The 19,442-nt window shown below is 41.0% G+C and overlaps 1 protein-coding gene across 4 annotated transcripts in view; it reads left to right on the top strand.

Annotated features, from left to right (window-relative positions):
- Positions 1-19,442, top strand: part of LOC126457215 (ATP-binding cassette sub-family A member 7-like) — a 594,847-nt gene that overhangs the window by 494,400 nt on the left and 81,005 nt on the right. For 3 of the 4 annotated variants that reach the window (XR_007585450.1, XM_050093334.1, XM_050093333.1), the window contains exons 38-40: positions 1,243-1,366; positions 17,206-17,345; positions 17,601-17,648. Coding sequence is in view for 3 of the 4 variants with exons in the window: in XM_050093334.1 (XP_049949291.1) it covers positions 1,243-1,366; positions 17,206-17,345; positions 17,601-17,648 (312 nt within the window). In the remaining variant the exon portion in view is untranslated. The remainder of the gene's footprint in view (positions 1-1,242; positions 1,367-17,205; positions 17,346-17,600; positions 17,649-19,442) is intronic. The other variant, XM_050093335.1, reaches the window with a different exon arrangement.

The following is a 19,442-nucleotide window of genomic DNA, read 5'->3' as shown; positions in this document are numbered from 1 at the left end:
TTATGCCTTACGCCACAATACGGCCTGTATCCCCGCATGAGACCTCTCTGCTGGTCAACACTGGAGCCAGTGTCTTGTATCAGTAACCTCCCCATCATCCACATACTGCTTCCTGTAGAATGCATCCTTCATTAGGCCACGCAGATGGAAGTCAGAAGGTGCAAGATCCACACGTAGGCTGGCTGAAGAAGGAGAGTCCAATGAAATTTTGTGAACTCCTCCTGGGCGCAGACTTGTGTGAAGCCTTGTACTGTCATGGAAAAGCAGAAGTTCATTTGCATTTTTGTAGTGAAGAATAACCTGTTCAGCATTCCAGAAGACTGTCACCCTGGCTTTACCATCTGAGTTTGAGTCTTTGAACTTTTTCTGTGGAGGAGAGGTGGTGTGACACCACTCCATGGATTGATGTTTTGTTTCTGGTTTGAAGTGATAAACCCATGTTTCATTGCCTGCTACAATGTTCAACAAAAAATTATTACATTCAGCCTTTTAACGTGCAAGCAATTGACCGCAGATAGTCCTTCATTGTTCTTTATGGTCTTCTATTAGGCAGTGAGGAACTCAGGGGGCACACACCTCTGAGTATCCCAACTGGTGGATGAGTGTGTCAGCAATGCCTCCAGGGACATCAAGTTATGCAGTGAGGCGTTTGATTGTTATCTGTCAGTCACCTTGAATGAGTGATTCTACATTATCCAACATTGGAGGAGACACAGCTGTGTGCGGCTAACCAGCGTGTAAGAGGTCAGACAGGTTTGTGCAACCTTGTTGCGATGATGACAGACACCTCACCCAACAACTCACCATGTTTTTGTTCACTGCCAGGTCCCCATAGACATTCTGCAGGTACCTATGAATGTCTGCGGTGCTCTGGTTTTTCACAAAAAGGCATTTCATGGCACCTCTCTGCTCGGAACGCACCTCCATTACAGATGCTGCTCGGAACGTACCTCCATTACAGATGCAATTTTGAAGGCCACATGAAGTGCTGCCACCTATCAGAACTGAATGAAACAATATGTGCTGAAGCAGGCCTAGTCCACAATGTCCCACCATAAAATACACATTTTTTCTACAGAAATTGTCTGGGAGAAAAGAATGTGTTACACTACTTATTGAAAATGTATATTGCTACATTTAAGAAACATATTGATGGATGATGTCTGGCAAACTCTCTTACTTAAAATACCTATTCTATTTTAGTCACATTCATGGCATGTGGTTTGTTTTTCTTACTTTCAGGAACTGCAATATATTGGATCCATAACAGGAAAAGTATTTTTAATATTCCCTCAATTTTGCTTGGGCCAAGGCCTTATGAACATGGCAACACAGCATTTCAGTAGAAAAATATTATCTGCATATGGTATGTATTCTAAAGTAGGCATTTCTTTATTTTTGTTGTTATGAGGTAAATCAGTGAATTTATGTCATTTATGAATATTGTACAGAGGAAGACATTAAGTCTGCTAACAATCTAGATTATTACCTGCACCCCTAAAAATCACAATATGATCCTGTTGATCAAGATCTTTTTGTAATGACCATAAATCATTTTAAAGCCTGCACTTGATTTAAGAAATACTATAATCTTATTAAAATTACTTGTCATTTGACACTTCATGCCTTGGACCTTAGTTCTTCAATCATAGCTTGCAATGTCACAAGTGAACTGTCTGCCATTGTCAGTGTGCTACAAAAAGCATCATTTTCCTGTGTTTGACCATCTGTCAGCAAATTTCTCTTCTTATTCTTACACACTGCTCTTTTAGGTCTGTGTTCAACAATTCTTATAACTTTTTTCAAAATTTTCTACTTTCTTATTCATATTCTTCATCCAAGTCCTTTATCTTTCTCCTTATATCTTTCCTTTTTTTCCTCCTGAACATGCTTCCAGGCTCTATCCTTCTTTCATTGTACAATGTCCAGTTGGCGCATGTATTCCATTGTAAACACCCTGATTTAGATTCCTTTGTATGTTCCAGTCTTAAGTTCCATTTATTATTGTTTCCCTAGTATTTCATGTGCTTTTGTCAGAAGAGGATTTTAATTGAGTTCTGTTCTATATCTTTATGTGTACTGTTCTCTGTTTGTAACTTCTGTTTCAGCATGTTCTGATACTTTTTAAATGTGGATCCAACATTTTGGTTTTCTTTGTTCCATTTCCTTACTTTAACAATGTTTCCTTTAACAGGCATTTCAAATTTTGTACTCATTTTAGTTTTTCACTAAGTAAAGATCAGAATGAAAAATAGCTCATCTGAAATAGCACAAATTTTTCATATCATATGCACATGTTTTTGATACCAATATATGTTCTGGTTAGTTTACTTCCTTTTTTTCTGACGTTTTCCATCCCCTTTACTTTTTTTCCTTACTGGGAAGATTTGTAAATGCTGCTTTCTTGTCCAGTTTGACAGTATAGTCGGTATTATTTTGCAGTAATATCTAGGTATTTAATTAAAAGCATCCTATAAGTGATAATAGAAACAGTCTAAATCATCATCATCTGGTTCTTCTCTTTGGGTATACACATTCACAAGATCACATTAAGAATTTTCCCTTTCACACAGAGTACAAATTCTAGAAGTGTCGAGTAATCAACAGACACACAAAAAGAAAGAAAAACTATATTAGCTTTTGGACAAATCCTTTAATGTGTTGGAGTACATATACATGCAAACATACATACCCCACTCTCTCTCTCTCTCTCTCTCTCTCTCTCTCTCTCTCTCTCTCTCACACACACACACACACACACACACACACACACACACACAAACATTTGTACAGTTATGTTGTGCTGGCTAAACATTTACTGTGGCCACTTGTGTATGGTGTATCTCCAGTGATGAAAATTCCCTTGCCGAGTATGCTCAAGGTAAAATGAAGGCCTTCACAGATAGACATCACCCCCAAATATAGTCCCCAAACAAATTTTCCACACGATATCCTCACACACCCCTAATCATCCCACCACCCCCAAATAACAGATGCAAAGAAGCACACCCTCATTGTCGAATATCAGCACAGACTGTGTGGAAGACCACAGTGCAAGGCCTACCTAAATCATCTACTCGACAGGTCCTACTCTAGTTCTGTCACAGGCTTATCCTGTCGCATTAGAGGCTGGGCCAACTGTGAAAGTAGTCATGTTGTATACCAGTTCTGCTGCAATTTCTGCACAGCATTTTGTATGGGCATGACTACCAGGCAGCTGTCTACCAGAATGAATGTACACCAAACTGAGAACAAGAGCAGTGTAAATTTGGAAATTTGTGGTAAGTTCCTATGGGACCAAACAGCTGTGGTCATCGGTCCCTAGGCTTACAAACTAGTTAATCTAACTTAAATTAACTTATGCCAAGGACAACACAAACCCCCATGCCCCAAGAGCAGTGTAGACGACTCACCGCCAGAATATGCTGCTGAACACAACATGCTTGAGTTCAATGGCTGCTTCACTTCTCCTGCCATCAGAATCTTTTTACCCCAGCGCCAGCTTTTCTTAACTGTGCAGGTGCAAGTTATCTTTGCAACTTCTGTAATTCTCCTGGGCTCAATCTCTACTAACCTATTGTAGCCACACTCTCTACCCCACAGTCTCACCATCCTCTGTCCTGTCACCACCTTCCAATCCATGCATCTAGATCATCTGAACTGTGCACCACACAAACACACCGGTTCCACTACCCATGTGTTGTTTCTTTCCTGTCCTGTGCACCTGCTTCCCCTACCTACCTAAATTCCTGTCCCACACACCTGCTGCCTCTCCCTCCTGAATTCTTGTCCTGTACACTGGCTGCCTGCCTCCGAGCTGCCAGCTATACTCCTGAACCCCTCTTCCCACTTTCCACCTCTTTATCCCTCTATCCACCCCACCTGACACAACCCCTTACCCCAGTGTACCGGCCGAACTGCAGTCACAGCACTGTATGTTCAGATGGCACACTGTACCTGCCCAAGTGCTCCACAGGGGTGTGTTTCTAAGATTCTACAGGTTTTTATCCCTGGAGTGAGTGTGGAGCCAAATGCTTTTCAGTACACAACCAGCTAGAGCTTATTAACTTTCCACTGTTATTGAATAACTCTGGATAAAATGCATGGCAGAGAGCTAGGCTACTTATTTGTATTGTCTTCCAGTGTCCTTTGTGCAAAAGTGACTGTATCTGGGTTCATAGCGCTTCCCATTTACCACTTCATGTTGGTCCACTGGTGTACCTGTGACAAGGACCACTTCTGTTATTGGTAATAAATGTCACTGAAGGAAGAAAACACACATGCAGGGTTGGATATTTTTGAGTGACTCTTTTTGGATGTACAGTATGACTTCTGTCAGCAGCGTGTTGCATTCCATAACTCTTTTAATAAGTTTTGCTATGTTGGAATCTCATGAGTGATCATCTTTAGATTCTGAACAAGTCAAAAAAAAGACCCTTTTAAACAAAATTATATATTTTTTAAAATTATGATTTGTTAATCTCATAACATACTTGCACACAATCTAAGTAATTTGATTCAATTACAGCAAGTGTGGCAAAACTGTAGTAATATTTCACTATAAACATGGAACAACTGAAATTAATAAGAGTGTCCTAACAATAATACAATTCTGCTACACACACACATAAAGTAAAAAATCTTATACCAAGTTGTCTCTTACTCAAATTATCATTTCATCCTGCATGAACTTTTCTACTAAGTAGGTAGCATTTCTCCTACATTATCTGCAGTAGCCTTATTTTTAGAGTCTCTGGTTATATATTATATATGCTTTTGCCTCTTAATTTATTATACAGGTTGTTTCAAAAATTCTTTTACAAACTCTGAGGACAGGTTCATATAAACATTCGTCCAAAGAACCTTCATTTTTGAGTTATTACTGAAAGTTTACAGTTTACATGATGGGAGCTCGTCACCACATAAAGTCATAATAAATGCTCTAAATATCCTCCTTGTGATTCTAAACACATAGGCGCTCATCAAATGATGGACTGTCGCACCCTTTCAGATACTCACTGATGATTTCAAATGATTTTATAAACCGACATGACATGTCAATGGGGGGTTTCTTCATCTGGGTGATGTGCTGCATAAACCTTTTGTTGGAGGTGTCTCTCCAGAGATAATAATACAAAGGAGAGAGGTCGACAGAATGTGCAGCCCATGAAACTGGTCCTCCTCTACCTGTACATCTGTCACAGTAGATATCGGACAGTGAATCTTAACCAGTGAGACTGAAATTTGCTGGAGATCCATCATGTTTTCCTTATTTGCTGTATCACATATTTGATTAGGTCTTGGGGGGCGTTCTGAGCATGTAGACTGTGATGGGCCCAAATGTGTTGGTTATGGATATTTGTTATTCCATCTTTTCAAAACATTGCCTTGTGTCTAAACCAAACAAACAATGGATTGGCAGTTTGTGCAAAAAACCATCAGGAAAAGTTGTCTTCTGGTGGGGGATCAACAGGTATAAGACACTGCAGATGTTGATATGGGCACATGAGTTTCTCGTGAAATATTCTCCATGCTGAACCTGGAGATGCACCACGTCAGGGGCACTGATCTAGTGCTGATACTTGGTTCTTCTTCAACAGCTCTTCCTGGTCAGGCATACAAGCAACACATGATCTTCCTCAACAAAAGTCTGTGGCACTTTGGATCCTGTATCAACAACACAACAATACATTGTTATTGTTATTTATTGAGCATCCATTTTATCATATACAATGATGTAGGAGTTGTCATGTTACATTATATGAGTTTGTAAGTATACAGTAATTTAATAACGTAGGCCTACAGTGGTAAAACATATATAAATATATATCTCGTGAAGTGTATAGTAGAGAATAACAAAACAAACAATAATTAATTATTTATAGTGCATACTATTTTCATACATTTGTTTTTCAGATATGACTTATCATTATCATTGACCCCTATAGTAGAGAATAACAGAACAAACACTAATTAATTAATTACAATGGGTACAGGCAGATTATTTTCATACATTTGTTCAAATATGAATTATCATTATCATTGACCACTATGTTCTGAAAATCCATATACTCTGTAACACTGTAAAAACATTCTGACTGGCAATGGCAAGGAAAGTGTTTCTGAAGAAGAGAAATTTGTTAACATTGAGTATAGATTTAAGTGTCAGGAAGTCGTTTCTGAAAATATTCGTATGGAGTGTAGCCATGTATGGAAGTGAAACATGGACGATAAACAGTTTGGACAAGAAGAGAATAGAAGCTTTCGAAATGTGGTGCTACAGAAGAATGCTGAAGATTAGATGGGTAGATCACATAACTAATGAGGAGGTATTGAATAGGATTGGGGAGAAGAGGAGTTTGTGGCACAACTTGACTAGAAGAAGGGATCGGTTGGTAGGACATGTTCTGAGGCATCAAGGGATCACCAATTTAGTATTGGAGACCAGCGTTGAGGGTAAAAATCGTAGAGGGAGACCAAGAGATGAATACATTAAGCAGATTCAGAAGGATGTAGGCTGCAGTATGTACTGGGCGATGAAGAAGCTTGCACAGGATAGAGTAGCATGGAGAGCTGCATCAAACCAGTCTCAGGACTGAAGACCACAACAACAACAACAACAAGCTCATTTTTAAAAATGTAAAACTTTTCTATCTTTTTGAAGCTCAAGGGAAGAGCACTAAAAAGGTTGGATGACTCGGCTGTCTTTGGTTTGGAAATGCATCTGATATAATGGTGCAGCCTGGTGTCCACTACCATGCCCATAGCCACACATTAAAATTATGTCTGTCTGCTCAGGAAATGAATAATGTTGCATGTTTGAATGGAGCACTTTCAGTTAGCTCACTACCTGTAGTACATGTGCACAACTGATATATTGCAAACAGGCAAATGATGAATGTAAAGTCCCCCTGCCAACACATTACCATCTAGGATACAATGAGGCAAAATTCCTGCTTAGATAAATGAAATTAATGGGTAATTTCTGGATAGTTGTTGAACGTCAAATTTCATTAATAGCACAAAAATGAAGGATTTTTGGATATATGTTTATCCAAACTACTCTCCTCCTCCTTTTTTTGTGTGTGTGTGTGTGTGTGTGTGTGTGTGTGTGTGTGTGTGTGTGTAAGGAACCGTTCCCCAAGGTTTGAAGAAATAGATGCATAATAAAGGAAAACAAAAACTGAAGGAAAAAAGAACAGGAAAATAATGAACAAACTTAAAAACAACAGGGCTCTGAGCATGAGATCAGACAAGGGTAACACCATGCTAGTAATAAAACAGGAGGAATACAAAAACAAAACTTTAAACAACAAGATAAAAAAGCTAACCAGTATCCCATCACAAAGATATCAGAAAAATACTCAAACACTTCTAAAAACTATCTTACAAGTATTCACAAAACCGGAAGTTGAATGGCTAAAACAAAAGAACCCCAAGCCACCTAGACTGAAGAGCCTGCTAAAGCTCAACATGGAAGACACTCTGATATGTCTGGTGTAAATTTCATAAGTGCACCCACATATCACCTAGCCAGAGAAATACACAGATCCTTATGGAAACTTTATATGTATACACAATCGACAGAAGCATACGCAACACTGAAGAGCTGATACAAAAAATCAAAGACATCAACATACCCACAAGAGCCGTCCTCACATCATTTGACATCACGTCCATCTACATGACTATCCCTACTGCTGGAGCCACCAACATCATCAAACAGCAATTAGAACTACTGAATGTCATTCCTAAACTCCACATAATAGAAATATCTAACATTCTAAAACTGATCACAGAGAAAAATTATTTCCGATTTGACAACCAATTCTGAAACTTCCTGGCAGATTAAAACTGTGTGCCGGACCGAGACTCGAACTTGGGACCAGGGAGTTTGATCTCAGTGCACACTCCACTGCAGAGTGAAAATCTCATTCTGGCAACATCCCCCAGGCTGTGGCTAAGCCATGTCTTCGCAATATCCTTTCTTCCAGGAGTGCTAGTTCTGCAAGGTTCGCAGGAGAACTTCTGTGAAGTTTGGAAGGTAGGAGAAGAGGTACTGGCAGAATTAAAGCTGTGAGAACAGGGTGTGTGTCATGCTTGCATAGCTCAGATGGTAGAGCACTTGCCCGCGAAAGGCAAAGGTCCTGAGTTCGAGTCTTGATCTGGCACACAATTTTAATCTGCCAGGAAGTTTCATATCAGCACACACTCCGCTGCAGTGAAACTCTCATTCTGACAACCAATTCTACTCACAACAGGATGGACATCCCATGGAGTCACCAGTCAGTGGACTCCTAGCCAACATCTCCCTCAGTCAGTTTGCAAGCAAAATGTTTGGAACAATAGTAAGGTCCTAACCGTATACTGGTATCGCTATGTAGATGACATCATATGTCTTCTAGATGAAACACCCAGTTGCATCCAACAACTCCCCAATGATATATACACAGTTCGCCCCAAAATAAAATTCACTATAGAAACAGAAAATGAAAAAATGTTAAATTTCCTTGACCTCACAATACACAGAGACAACAACCATCAACTAATCTCCATATTTAGGAAAGTCACTCCCACCAGCACAGCCATACACAAATACTTTAATCATTCGATTGTGCACCAACTAGCCAGTTTCCAATACATACTGCGCAAACTGAACAAAACTCCACTCAGTGAAGAAAACTACAAAAGTGAAATACAGACAATCAACTGCTATACACACGTACTTAAGATCACTATCTATTGGGGACAGAGGAGAAGAGGATGTTACTACGACAGCAACTGTGTGCCACCACATGAGACATCCTTCCGGGTTTTCTGGTGACGATGGCCAGGATCCAAACAAGTGGCTGGAGGTATATGAGCTTATAGCCAAATTTAACAAATGGGATGACACTGTGTGTTTGGCTAATGTATTTTTCTACATGGAGGGCGTTATGAATACGAGGAGAAGTTCACAAGCTGGGAAATATTCCAGGCGGAACTGCACAAGTATTTCGGTGACACACAATCACAGGAGTGCAAGGCTGAAGATAAATTAAGGTGCAGGGCACAGTGTCCAGGAGAAACGACAGCATTCAAAACATCTTGGAGCTGTATAAAATAGTGGATCCTAGAATGAAAGAGGAAGGTTGCACATCTCAGGAAGGGTGTTGCTGAGGACACGTGTCAAGCCCTACTCCTGAAGGAGGTTTTGACAGCAGACGACTTCATAAAATGGTGCCAGTATATTGAGACAATGCATCAAAAAAGAATTACACGCAAGAAGTTTGAATGGCTTCCAAACATCATACCGATGTCTGTGATGGAGGAATAAACTGATTTCACGAGTGTTCTTTGTCAGATAGTGCGAGAGGAAGTTCAGAAGGCACTTGGATTGCACGGCGAGCAAAAAAACCGAGACGCTTCAAGAGATCGTAAGGGAGAAAGTGGAACAGACATTGAACCCACTCTCTCGTCTTTCATTTCCCTTTAAAACGGTGAAAAATTTGAGACCCAGGCGAAGTTATGTTCCTACAATGTCGCATGAGGAGCCTGTTTGGGCACCAAGGAAGACTGACGTCTGAAGGTCCCAGGATAACCAACCAGTCAACCAGTATATTTCCACTGCTTGACGATTGGGATATGTGGTGTGCTGTTGTTGAGAAAGGTGGCAGATATTTGATGATGCCCATGACAGAAGACACCAGACCAATCTTAGCCGATGCCGACTCCGGGACAACAAAGATGAACAAGAAGATGTGGGTGCAGGACGATGTAGGTCACCATCGCTGCAAGCTAGCCACTGGGGAGGATGCTCCGTAACATGCCGATCCAGGTCTCTATCACCGTTTAGAAGCTTCAGCCAATCACCTAGCCGCTGCAACATGGAAAACTAAATGGTGCATTCTTCCTTGGAGGTGAGGCCACTGAAGAGAAAAATCCTCTGCCGTTGATCACTACAAAAATGATAGGAAACTACATCGATATCCTCATGGATGGCTGACCAGCCCAAGCTCTTATGGACTGTGGAGCATCATATTCAGTCATTTCGGAGAAGTACCATCATCAGTTGCAGAAAACCGATTCATTGACAGCAAAACATCTCTGCTGAAAGTGGCTAATGGAAAATATGTAAAACCTACAGGAAGATGTATCATTCGTGTGGGTATAAGTGGCCATACTCAGCCCTTAGAATTCATAATCTTGCAAGAGTGTAGTCACGACATTCATTCTCAGATTCAGTGAATTGTGGATAGTTAACTGTCGCCGAGGACTGCAGATCCTTCCAAGACGCATGTACATATCCCTAAGGAACAACAGAAGGAGCTACTTGCCATTCTTCAAGAGTTCTCTGAATGCTTCAATCCTCAGGTGAAGAGCAAATTAGACAAATTGACGGTGAAGCACCAGATTACCACTGGAGACCATCAACCAATAAGCCAGAGAGCATACCGTGTGTCAGCAACGGAACCTTGAATAATTCACAACGAGGTGGAGAAAATGATGAAGAATGACATCATTGCAGTGGTTGGACACTGGACTCGCATTCGGGAGGACGACGGTTCAATCCCGCGTCCGGCCATCCTGATTTAGGTTTTCCGTGATTTCCCTAAATCACTCCAGGCAAATGCCGGGATGGTTCCTCTGAAAGGGCACGGCCGACTTCCTTCCCCATCCTTCCCTGATCCGATGAGACCGATGACCACGCTGTCTGGTCTCCTTCCCCAAACCAACCAACCAACCAATGACATCTTTCAGCCTTCGCAGAGCCCACGGTTGTCACCAGTGGTCCTCGTCAGAAAGAAGGATGACAGTTGGCACCTTTGTGTTGATTACAGGAAGCTTAATAAGATAACTAAAAAGTATGTTTACCCTCTTCCACAAATTGATGATACACTGGATTGTCTGGTGGGGGTTAAGTTTTTCTCAACCATGGCATGTACTCAGGATACTGGCAAATCAAAGTAGATATGGCTGATCGTGAGAAAACTGCATTCATCACCCCTGAGGGCCTGTATGATTTTAAGCCAATTCTGTTCAGTTTGTGTAATGCACCACCAACATTTGACCAGATGATGGATAATCTTTTAAGTCACCTGAAGTGGATGATGTGTCTTTTTTATTTAGATGACATTATAGTGTTCTCAGAGAAATTTGACGAACACATAAAAATACTGAGGGCCGTTCTTAAGTGTCTCCAACAAGGCGGACTGAAACTTAATACAAGAAAGTGTCTCTTTGGAGCAAAAGAAATCAAAATACTTGGACACCATGTGTCAAATGAAGGTGTGTGGCCAGACCCAGGAAAAGTGAGATCTATAACGGAATTTCTTATGCTTAAAAGTATTAGAGATGTGAGAAGCTTTCTCAGATTATGTTTTTACCATCATTTTATCAAAGACTTATTGTATCAAAGCCAGTCCACTCCAAGAGTTGTTAAAAGCCGATGCTGAATTTATCTGGGGTGATGCCCAACAAGATTCTTTCGATGTGCTGCAAAAAGTTCTGATGACTGACGCTGTACATGATCTGTATGATGAGAGAGCACCTACAGAACTACACACAGATGCCAGCGGGTATGGGATCGGTGCTGTTCTGATGCAAATTTCAGATGGAAAAGAGAAGGTTATACGCCTATGCTTCTAGGACACTTACCAAAGCCGAGAGAAACTACTCAACTACAGAAAGAGAATGTCTTGCTGGGCCACATGCAAATTTTGACAGTATCTCTATGGAAGGCCATTCACAGTTGTTACAGACCATCATTCACTTTGTTGGTTGACAGGTCTTAAGGATCCAACAGGACGACTCGCCAGGTGGGCACTACGTCTTCAAGAGTATGACATTACCATAATGTACAAAAGTGGAAGAAAACTCCAAGAAGCTGACAGTCTCTCAAGAAACCCTGTGCAAGACCATCTAGACTTTGATGAAGATAGTGACTGTCTCGCTGCACTCCAGGATCTCTCTGCTGAGCAGGAGGAGGATGCCAAGATATCTCAAATTATGTGTACCTTAAATCTGTTGGAGGATGTGAAAGGACAATTTAAGGTAGTTAATGGATTACTTTGCAAGAAAAACTCTGATCCGTTTGGAAAGAGGTGGCTACTAGTGATTCCTAAACACATGCGCTTAGATGTTCTACAGAAATTCCATGACACACCTGAGACCCGACATTTAGTATTTATTAAGACATATGATAGGATCCCCAAGAGATTTTTCTGGCCATGTTTATTTAGTAGGGTCCGTCACAATGTGTCACACTGTCGAGAGTGCCAGAGGAGAAAGGCAGTTCCTCAGAAACAACCTGGCCAACTCATACCAATTCCACCAGCCGAAACGCCTTGGTGGGATTGACGTCCTCGGACGATGTCCAACGTCTGCTAGTGGGAATAGAGGGATCATTGTTTGCACTGATTATCTGACATGCTATGCTATTACAAAAGCTGTGAAAACAGCTGAAGCTTTCGAGGTAGCCAAATTCCTCATAGAAGATATTGTATTAAAACACGGTGCCAGGGAAAGTTTTTCAATCGAATCTTGTGACAGAGATAAACTGTCAGTGCAACATTACTCATAACATGACAACTGCCTACCATCCTCAAACTAATGGGCTTACTGAATGGCTTAATAAGACCTTGGCCGACATGCTATCAAAGTTCGTCAGTGTTGAGCAGAGCAACTAGGATGAGGTGCTACCTTCCATGACGTTTGCCTACAACACCGCCAAACGAGACACCACAGCATTTATGCCATTTTGCCTGGTGCATGGGCGTGAGGTGATGATGGACACTGTGTTTCCGTTACATCCTGATGGCGTGAACGACGACTATACGGGACAGGTGTTAACCAGAAGTGAGGAATCCCGGCAGTTAGAATAATGTCACGTAGAAGAGGGTGTAAGTAGATGAATGACGAACAACTGAATCACAACATTAAAGCAAAAATAAAGGGGATACTCAGCACACAAAAACAATCAACCAGTCACCGACTTAGAAACATAGACACACAGAATGTAAATAGAAACACAAGAACACACGAACAAGAAACACCCATGACAACAAGCAAATGGTACACTCCCACTTACAACGACAGAACAGTCCATATATACAATACAGCCTACAGGACAGGCAACTCAATACAGGGAAAACTAAGAGCAACCATCACAAGCACAGACAAATGCAACACACGTGGTACATACCAACTAACATGCCAAGACTGCAAATCAATCTATATAGGGCAGACAAGCGGAAACTTTAATACCAAACATACAAAACACAGAAGAGCATTAAAAACGAACAGCTGTCATTGTACATTTGCTGAACACCTTATGGACATGAAACACAGCTCAACAAGCATCAACACTGACCTGAAAATTCTCAAATACAGCAACAGCCCCCCCCCCCCCCCACACACACACACACACTCAGTTGTTGTTTGTAAACAGCGACATGAAAAGTTACTTAGTGTAGGCCTTCACAGTGAAAGTAATGGGGAAACTGGCAGAAGTAATTGAAAATAACTGCTCTACATTAAGTTTTATATGGTTGCAGATGAGAAACTATGAAACAAAACAACTACATTGAATTACAGAAAATCTACAGCATGTGGTAACAAGGTATATAAACAAAATTTTATCTGTTTTCTTTAAATATGTAAATATGTATGTGTAAACTCAAATTTTCTGTGTGTACTAGTAGTAAAAAGCATTTTTTATGTTTTGTAGAAGGTAACATAATACCCACTGATGATGCTGTAACTTCAGCGAAACATGTCTGTGGGATAAAAGAAAAAATAAGTAATTGTGTGAAATCGCGTGGCAGGTTAAAACTGTGTGTTGAACCGAGATTCAAGCTCAGGATCTTTGCCTTTCGCGAGCAACCGCTCTACCGACTGAGCTACCCAAGCACGACTGAAGACCCATCCACGCAGCTTTAATTCCACCAGAATTTCATCTGGAAACATGATGTGGCTAAGCCGAGTCTCCAAAGTATCCTTTCTTCCAGGAGTTCTAGTTCTGCAAGTTGTGCAGGAGAGCTTCTGTGTTTGAAAGGCAGGAGACTAGGTAGTGGCAGAATTAAATCTGTGAGGAGAGGTTTTGATTCGTGCTTGGGTGTCTCAGTTGGCAGAGCACTTGCCTGCGAAAGGCAAAGCTCCCGAGTTCAAGTCTCGGTCTGGCACACAGTTTTGTGCACACTCCACTGCAGGGTGAAAATTTCATTCTAAGAAATTCTTTTTTCTCAAGGTGGACCCTCTCCAAAAAAAAATCTGTTTGAAGAAGTATTTTTGAGACAGATTGTGTTTTTTCATCCTCGTATACTGTGGAATCTTTGCATATAATTTTGATTTTTGTGTGTGTGTGTGTGTGTGTGTGTGTTTTGCATAAAATTCTCTTTGTGTCTCATGTTGTATGTGTTTTTCTTAAATAAATTTTCTCTGGTACATAAGAAGATTACAATTTCATAAATGTATACAGAGGGAGGAGTTAGGGTTTTTAGTTTCCAAAATAATGGCCAGAATGATTTTTTTCTGTGCAGTACACATGTGTCTGACAATTTTCTTCTGTAGTTTCAGTATTCGAGGTTTGCTATTTGAGCTTCCCCAGGAAACTATACCATACCTAATGTCGGGTTAAACAACTGTGATATGATATTTTTTGTGTACCATGCCAATAGAATTGGTTAGTATTTACATTGCAAACACAATTTAGTTAATTCATTTAATAGGAAGTCAATGTAAAGATGACATGTTGAGTGGCAGACAGGCACAACAAAAAGACACTTATGCTTTAGCTTTTGGCCAAAGCATTCATCAGAAAAGGAAACACGCACACATTCATTGAAGCAAGCACACATCACACACATGTGACTGACATCTCTGGCAGCTCGGCAGACCAAAATTCAGCTATTACTACAGCCTAACAATATAAAAATATAGGTTGCTACTTACTGTAAAGATGACATGTTGAGTGGCAGACAGGCACAACAAAAAGACACTTATGCTTTAGCTTTTGGCCAAAGCATTCATCAGAAAAGGAAACACACTCACATTCATTGAAGCAAGCACGCATCACACACATGTGACTGACATCTCTGGCAGCTCGGCAGACCAAAATGCAGCTATCACATAGAACGGAAGCAGCAATTTGGAAGGGGCGATGGTGCAGAAGATGAAGGGATAGCAAGGTACAGGTGGAGTGAGAGAAGAACACTGTCTCGCAGAGCACGCAGGGATTAGGCTTCCAGGATGTGCACTGTAAGTGGGGGAGGGGGGCAAAAACGGTAAGGAGTGGGGAAGGGGAAAGGTGGGCAGGTATGTTAGCCAGAGGACGGCACAAGAATAGGGAGGAGGTGACAGAACAGAGGTGGTGAAAACTGTTGGGTGAAGGGCGTGAGGCAGAATGCTACAGCAGGTCGAGACCAGGAGAATTTCATGAGTGGAGAGTCTGTTAAGGATAACTCCCATTTGTGCTGTTCAGACAAGATGGTGCTGGAGGAGAGGGTCTGGACAGCTCAGATGGTGAAGCAGCCAGTGAAATCAAGTATGTTGTGTTCAGCTGCTTGTTGTGTCACAGGGTAGCCTACTTTGCACACTGCTACAGTTTGATGGTGACGATTTATTCTGGCAGACATCTGCTTGGTAGTCATACAAATACAAACAACTGTGCAACGATTGCAGCAGAGCTGGTATATGACATGCCTGTTCTCATAGGTAGCCCGGCATCTGATGACATAGCGTAAGCCTGTGATGGGACTGAAACAGGAAATGTTGGGTGGATAGATTGGGCAGGTCTTGCACCAGGATTTTCCACTGTGATATGATTCCTGTGGCAAGGAGTCGGGGTTGGGAGTGGCTTAAGGATGGCCTAGGATGTTGTGGAGGTTGGATGGGCAATGGAATACCACTTTAGCAGGATCAGGAAGGATCTTGGATAGGATGTACCTCATATCAGGGCATGATGAAAGGTAATCAAAGCCATGGCAAAGGACTTGGTTCAATTGATCCAGTCAGGGGTGAATTGGGTGATGAAGGGGCCACTCCTCCATAGCTGGTTCTTGGGGCTGTTGGGAGTATTGAGTGTGTGGGAGGAAATGGTATGGGATATCTGTTTGTGGATTAGGTCTGGGGGTAGTGCCTGTCTGTGAAGTGCTTGGTGAGACCCCCAGCATATTGGGCAATAGAGTTCTTGTCACTCCAGATACACAGACCTTAGGAGGCCAGGCTCTATGGGAGAGATTTTTTTGAGTGTAAGGGATTACAGCTGTCAAAAAACAGGTACTATTGGTAATTGATGGGTTTAATGTGGACAAAGGTGTGGGTAGAGCCATCTACGGTGCTGCTTATTGTAATCAGTGTTGCTGCATGATCCAGTTCAGTAGCACCATTTGCTGATAACATTTGTCTTGATGCTCCTGGAGTCATAATTGTAGTACAAGTTGCTGCTGTTACTGTAGTGGATTATTCCTGACTGTGCTCTGTTTCTCTGTATTTCGCATTCAGATTACTTGAGTCTTCACCACCAGTGTATGTTCACACAAATGACAGTACTGAACAAATTATCTGAATTCAAAGAGCAAGCACTACATTAAGATGATTGTCTAGTGGAAAGATCACTAAAGGGAGCTGTGTCTGGAGAAAGTAGATTGGTATAATCACAGTGTAATATAATTCTGAAGAGCAAGATCCACTGTATAGAGTTCCAGTAATGGATACAGCATGGGAATACCATAAAAGTTATTTTCCACAAATCTACCCTGCCTAAACATTGTACTTGCATCCCCCCTATCGCCCCCTCCATTTCTTTCTTTGTTGCTCAGTTTTGTGATGTCACCTTGTCATTCTCTTCAGTCTCATTTTGACAATGTTACTGAGAGACACCTGGTTCCATTTGAGTCATGCTTCATATTACCTCCTCATTCCCTCCTTTCCCCATAAGCCTTAAGCCCTTCTAGTTGTCAAATGCATTTCCTACACCCCATTGCCCAGCCACATCACTCAAACTGAGCCAGTGTTTCTGCAGCCTCCTGTATTTGTGTGCTTTAGTGAATGTAATTAAATATCAAAATGAAAGGTGGAATGGAAGCTGCTATCTCCCCACACTGTTACATATTACTAAGCATCATACATCAATCAGTTACAGACAACTGATTACCTTATCTTTGTTTATTATTTACTTCTTGGAATTTCTGTTAGTTTTCTGATAGGACTGTTAATTATTTTCAGGTATCAGTACGCAGTTGAATGTGTTCTCATGGGATTTCTTAGGAAGAAATTTCTTTTGCTTATTTATGGAAGGAATACTATTTTTCTTAGCAACGCTGCTAATTGAATACAAATACAAAGTGTTGAGATCAGTAAGAAATGTAAGTTCTATAAATAGTATTTTATTTGAGTCACATCATCTTAATTTCCTTAGGTCATACCTCATTCAGTTTTTTTTCACTTAATGTGCATTCTATTTGGTCGATTTTAATATATGGCTCTTATCCTTATTGATTAAATTCATATGTTGTTGCTGAAAGATAGATGTCACAATAACTAAAAATGTGGGATATTTGCATGTCCTTTTCTAATTTCTTTGATTGGTGTATTGGCTAAAGTTCTTATATCTTTTCCAGGTAATCTCAAAGCTTTCTCCAGGGCATTCAAACAAGTTATATAATAAGGTAATTTCCTTCTTATGGTGCCATACAGAAATATCCTACCAGACATCACATTAAGAACAGAGATTTATTAAAATACAAAGTAGGATGTTTGAAACTACAGAAGACAGAAAATGAGTCTATACTTCAGAGTTCACAAGAACAAGAGCAAATGCATGTACATGCATGAGCAAGCGTGCATGCATGTGAGAGAGAGAGAGAGAGAGAGAGAGAGAGAGAGTGCTCAGTTGATAACTGGTGATATCCCGAAGACTGGCTCTGAGATAGAATTGACATTGTTTCTACTGGGGACAGATCTGGCATTCTTGCTTGCCACAGGAGTATCTCAACATCATGTAGACAGTTCATAGACACATATGCTGAGTGTGAATGAGCATTGTCCAGCTGAAAAATGGTGCCAGATACCATTGCATGAGAGATGGCACATGAGGGTTCAGGATGTCCATGTCTACCATTGTGGCATAAGAGTTCTCTCAATCACTGTCAGCCATGGCCTGAAGTTGTACCCAATGCTCCCCCTGCTGTGACACTAGGAGTAACATCAATGTGCCTCTTCAAAACACTAGAAGAATGGATCCTCTTCCTCAGTCAACATCATACTCGCTGACAATGGTCACGAGAACTAGTGCAGAAGTGCTAATCATTGCTGAACAGTATGTGACCCCATTCTTCAGCACTCCAAATGCAACCATTTGTGTTGTGATGTTAATGTCAGCCCTTGCATGGAAAGGTAATTCCCTCTTCTGGCTGGTGCTAATCTCCAACCAATGGTGTGGGTTGGCACAGAATTTTGCAGGGAGTCCTGTACTTGATCCGAGATGGCAGGCATGATCTGAAGGGATTATGATGTGCTTGGTGCACAATATGGCAATCATGCCTTGTGGGAGTCAGACGTGGTTGAACAGAACCTTAACACTGAATACACCTGCGTTTGCACTCCCGTTCAGTCCAACATTGGACAGCTGTCACATCCTCTGTGTCCTTAACAATTATCATTCACCATCTGACACAGTTTGCCTCCCCCAGCCCCCTCCCCTCTGTCCTACGTACCCTGCCAGGCTTGGTAACAGCATTAAACATGATCAAGAGTAATACACGCTGGTGGTTGTTCTGCCTGTCACAGAGAATTAAAAGTCAAATCATGTGCATACTCATCAATTGTGTGTTACATTGCCATCTGACTATATCTTCTAGATGCTTCACTTATTTTGACAGGCAGTGTATTATCAAATTTCCAGCTTGCTAATACTGAACTGCTGGAAATTAGTAGCACATAATTCGAAGCAATCCTTGAATCTAGCAACAAAGAATACATACATACATAAAAAATCATTTAAACAGCAAAAGATGTTGGGGGAGGGGGGGGGGGGATGAGTAAGGCAACTACTAAAGACAAGATAGAAATTTTAAATGAATAATAATAGGAACTCAGAAGACAAATGAGGAATTTATGTTTTATGGACATCACATTCCAACGTTTGAGAAGGTAATTGTCACAGTAGCTAACAATGAGGAGACAACACTGAGCATCAAAATTTATGCTCAGTACCTGTCAGCTAGGGAAGTAGTTGAAACCAAAATGACAGCATGGCTACAACCCCAAAAACTTGTAAACCATCATTTTGCTGAGAAGGCCAGAAGGATCACAATGCTACAGTGGGTCTATTTTGCAATAAAGAAAAGAAAAGAAAAGAAAAGAGAAAACCGGGGACCTATTCTGTATACTGTACAAGTTATTCCCTAAAATTATCATTAGATGCATAGGAAAATTTGATTTCAGTCAGGCAAAGGAACGTG

Source organism: Schistocerca serialis, chromosome 2, assembly GCF_023864345.2.
Source record: "Schistocerca serialis cubense isolate TAMUIC-IGC-003099 chromosome 2, iqSchSeri2.2, whole genome shotgun sequence".
In the NCBI taxonomy this organism is placed as follows: Eukaryota; Metazoa; Arthropoda; class Insecta; order Orthoptera; family Acrididae; genus Schistocerca; species Schistocerca serialis.
This window is presented reverse-complemented; position numbering and strand designations above follow the sequence as displayed.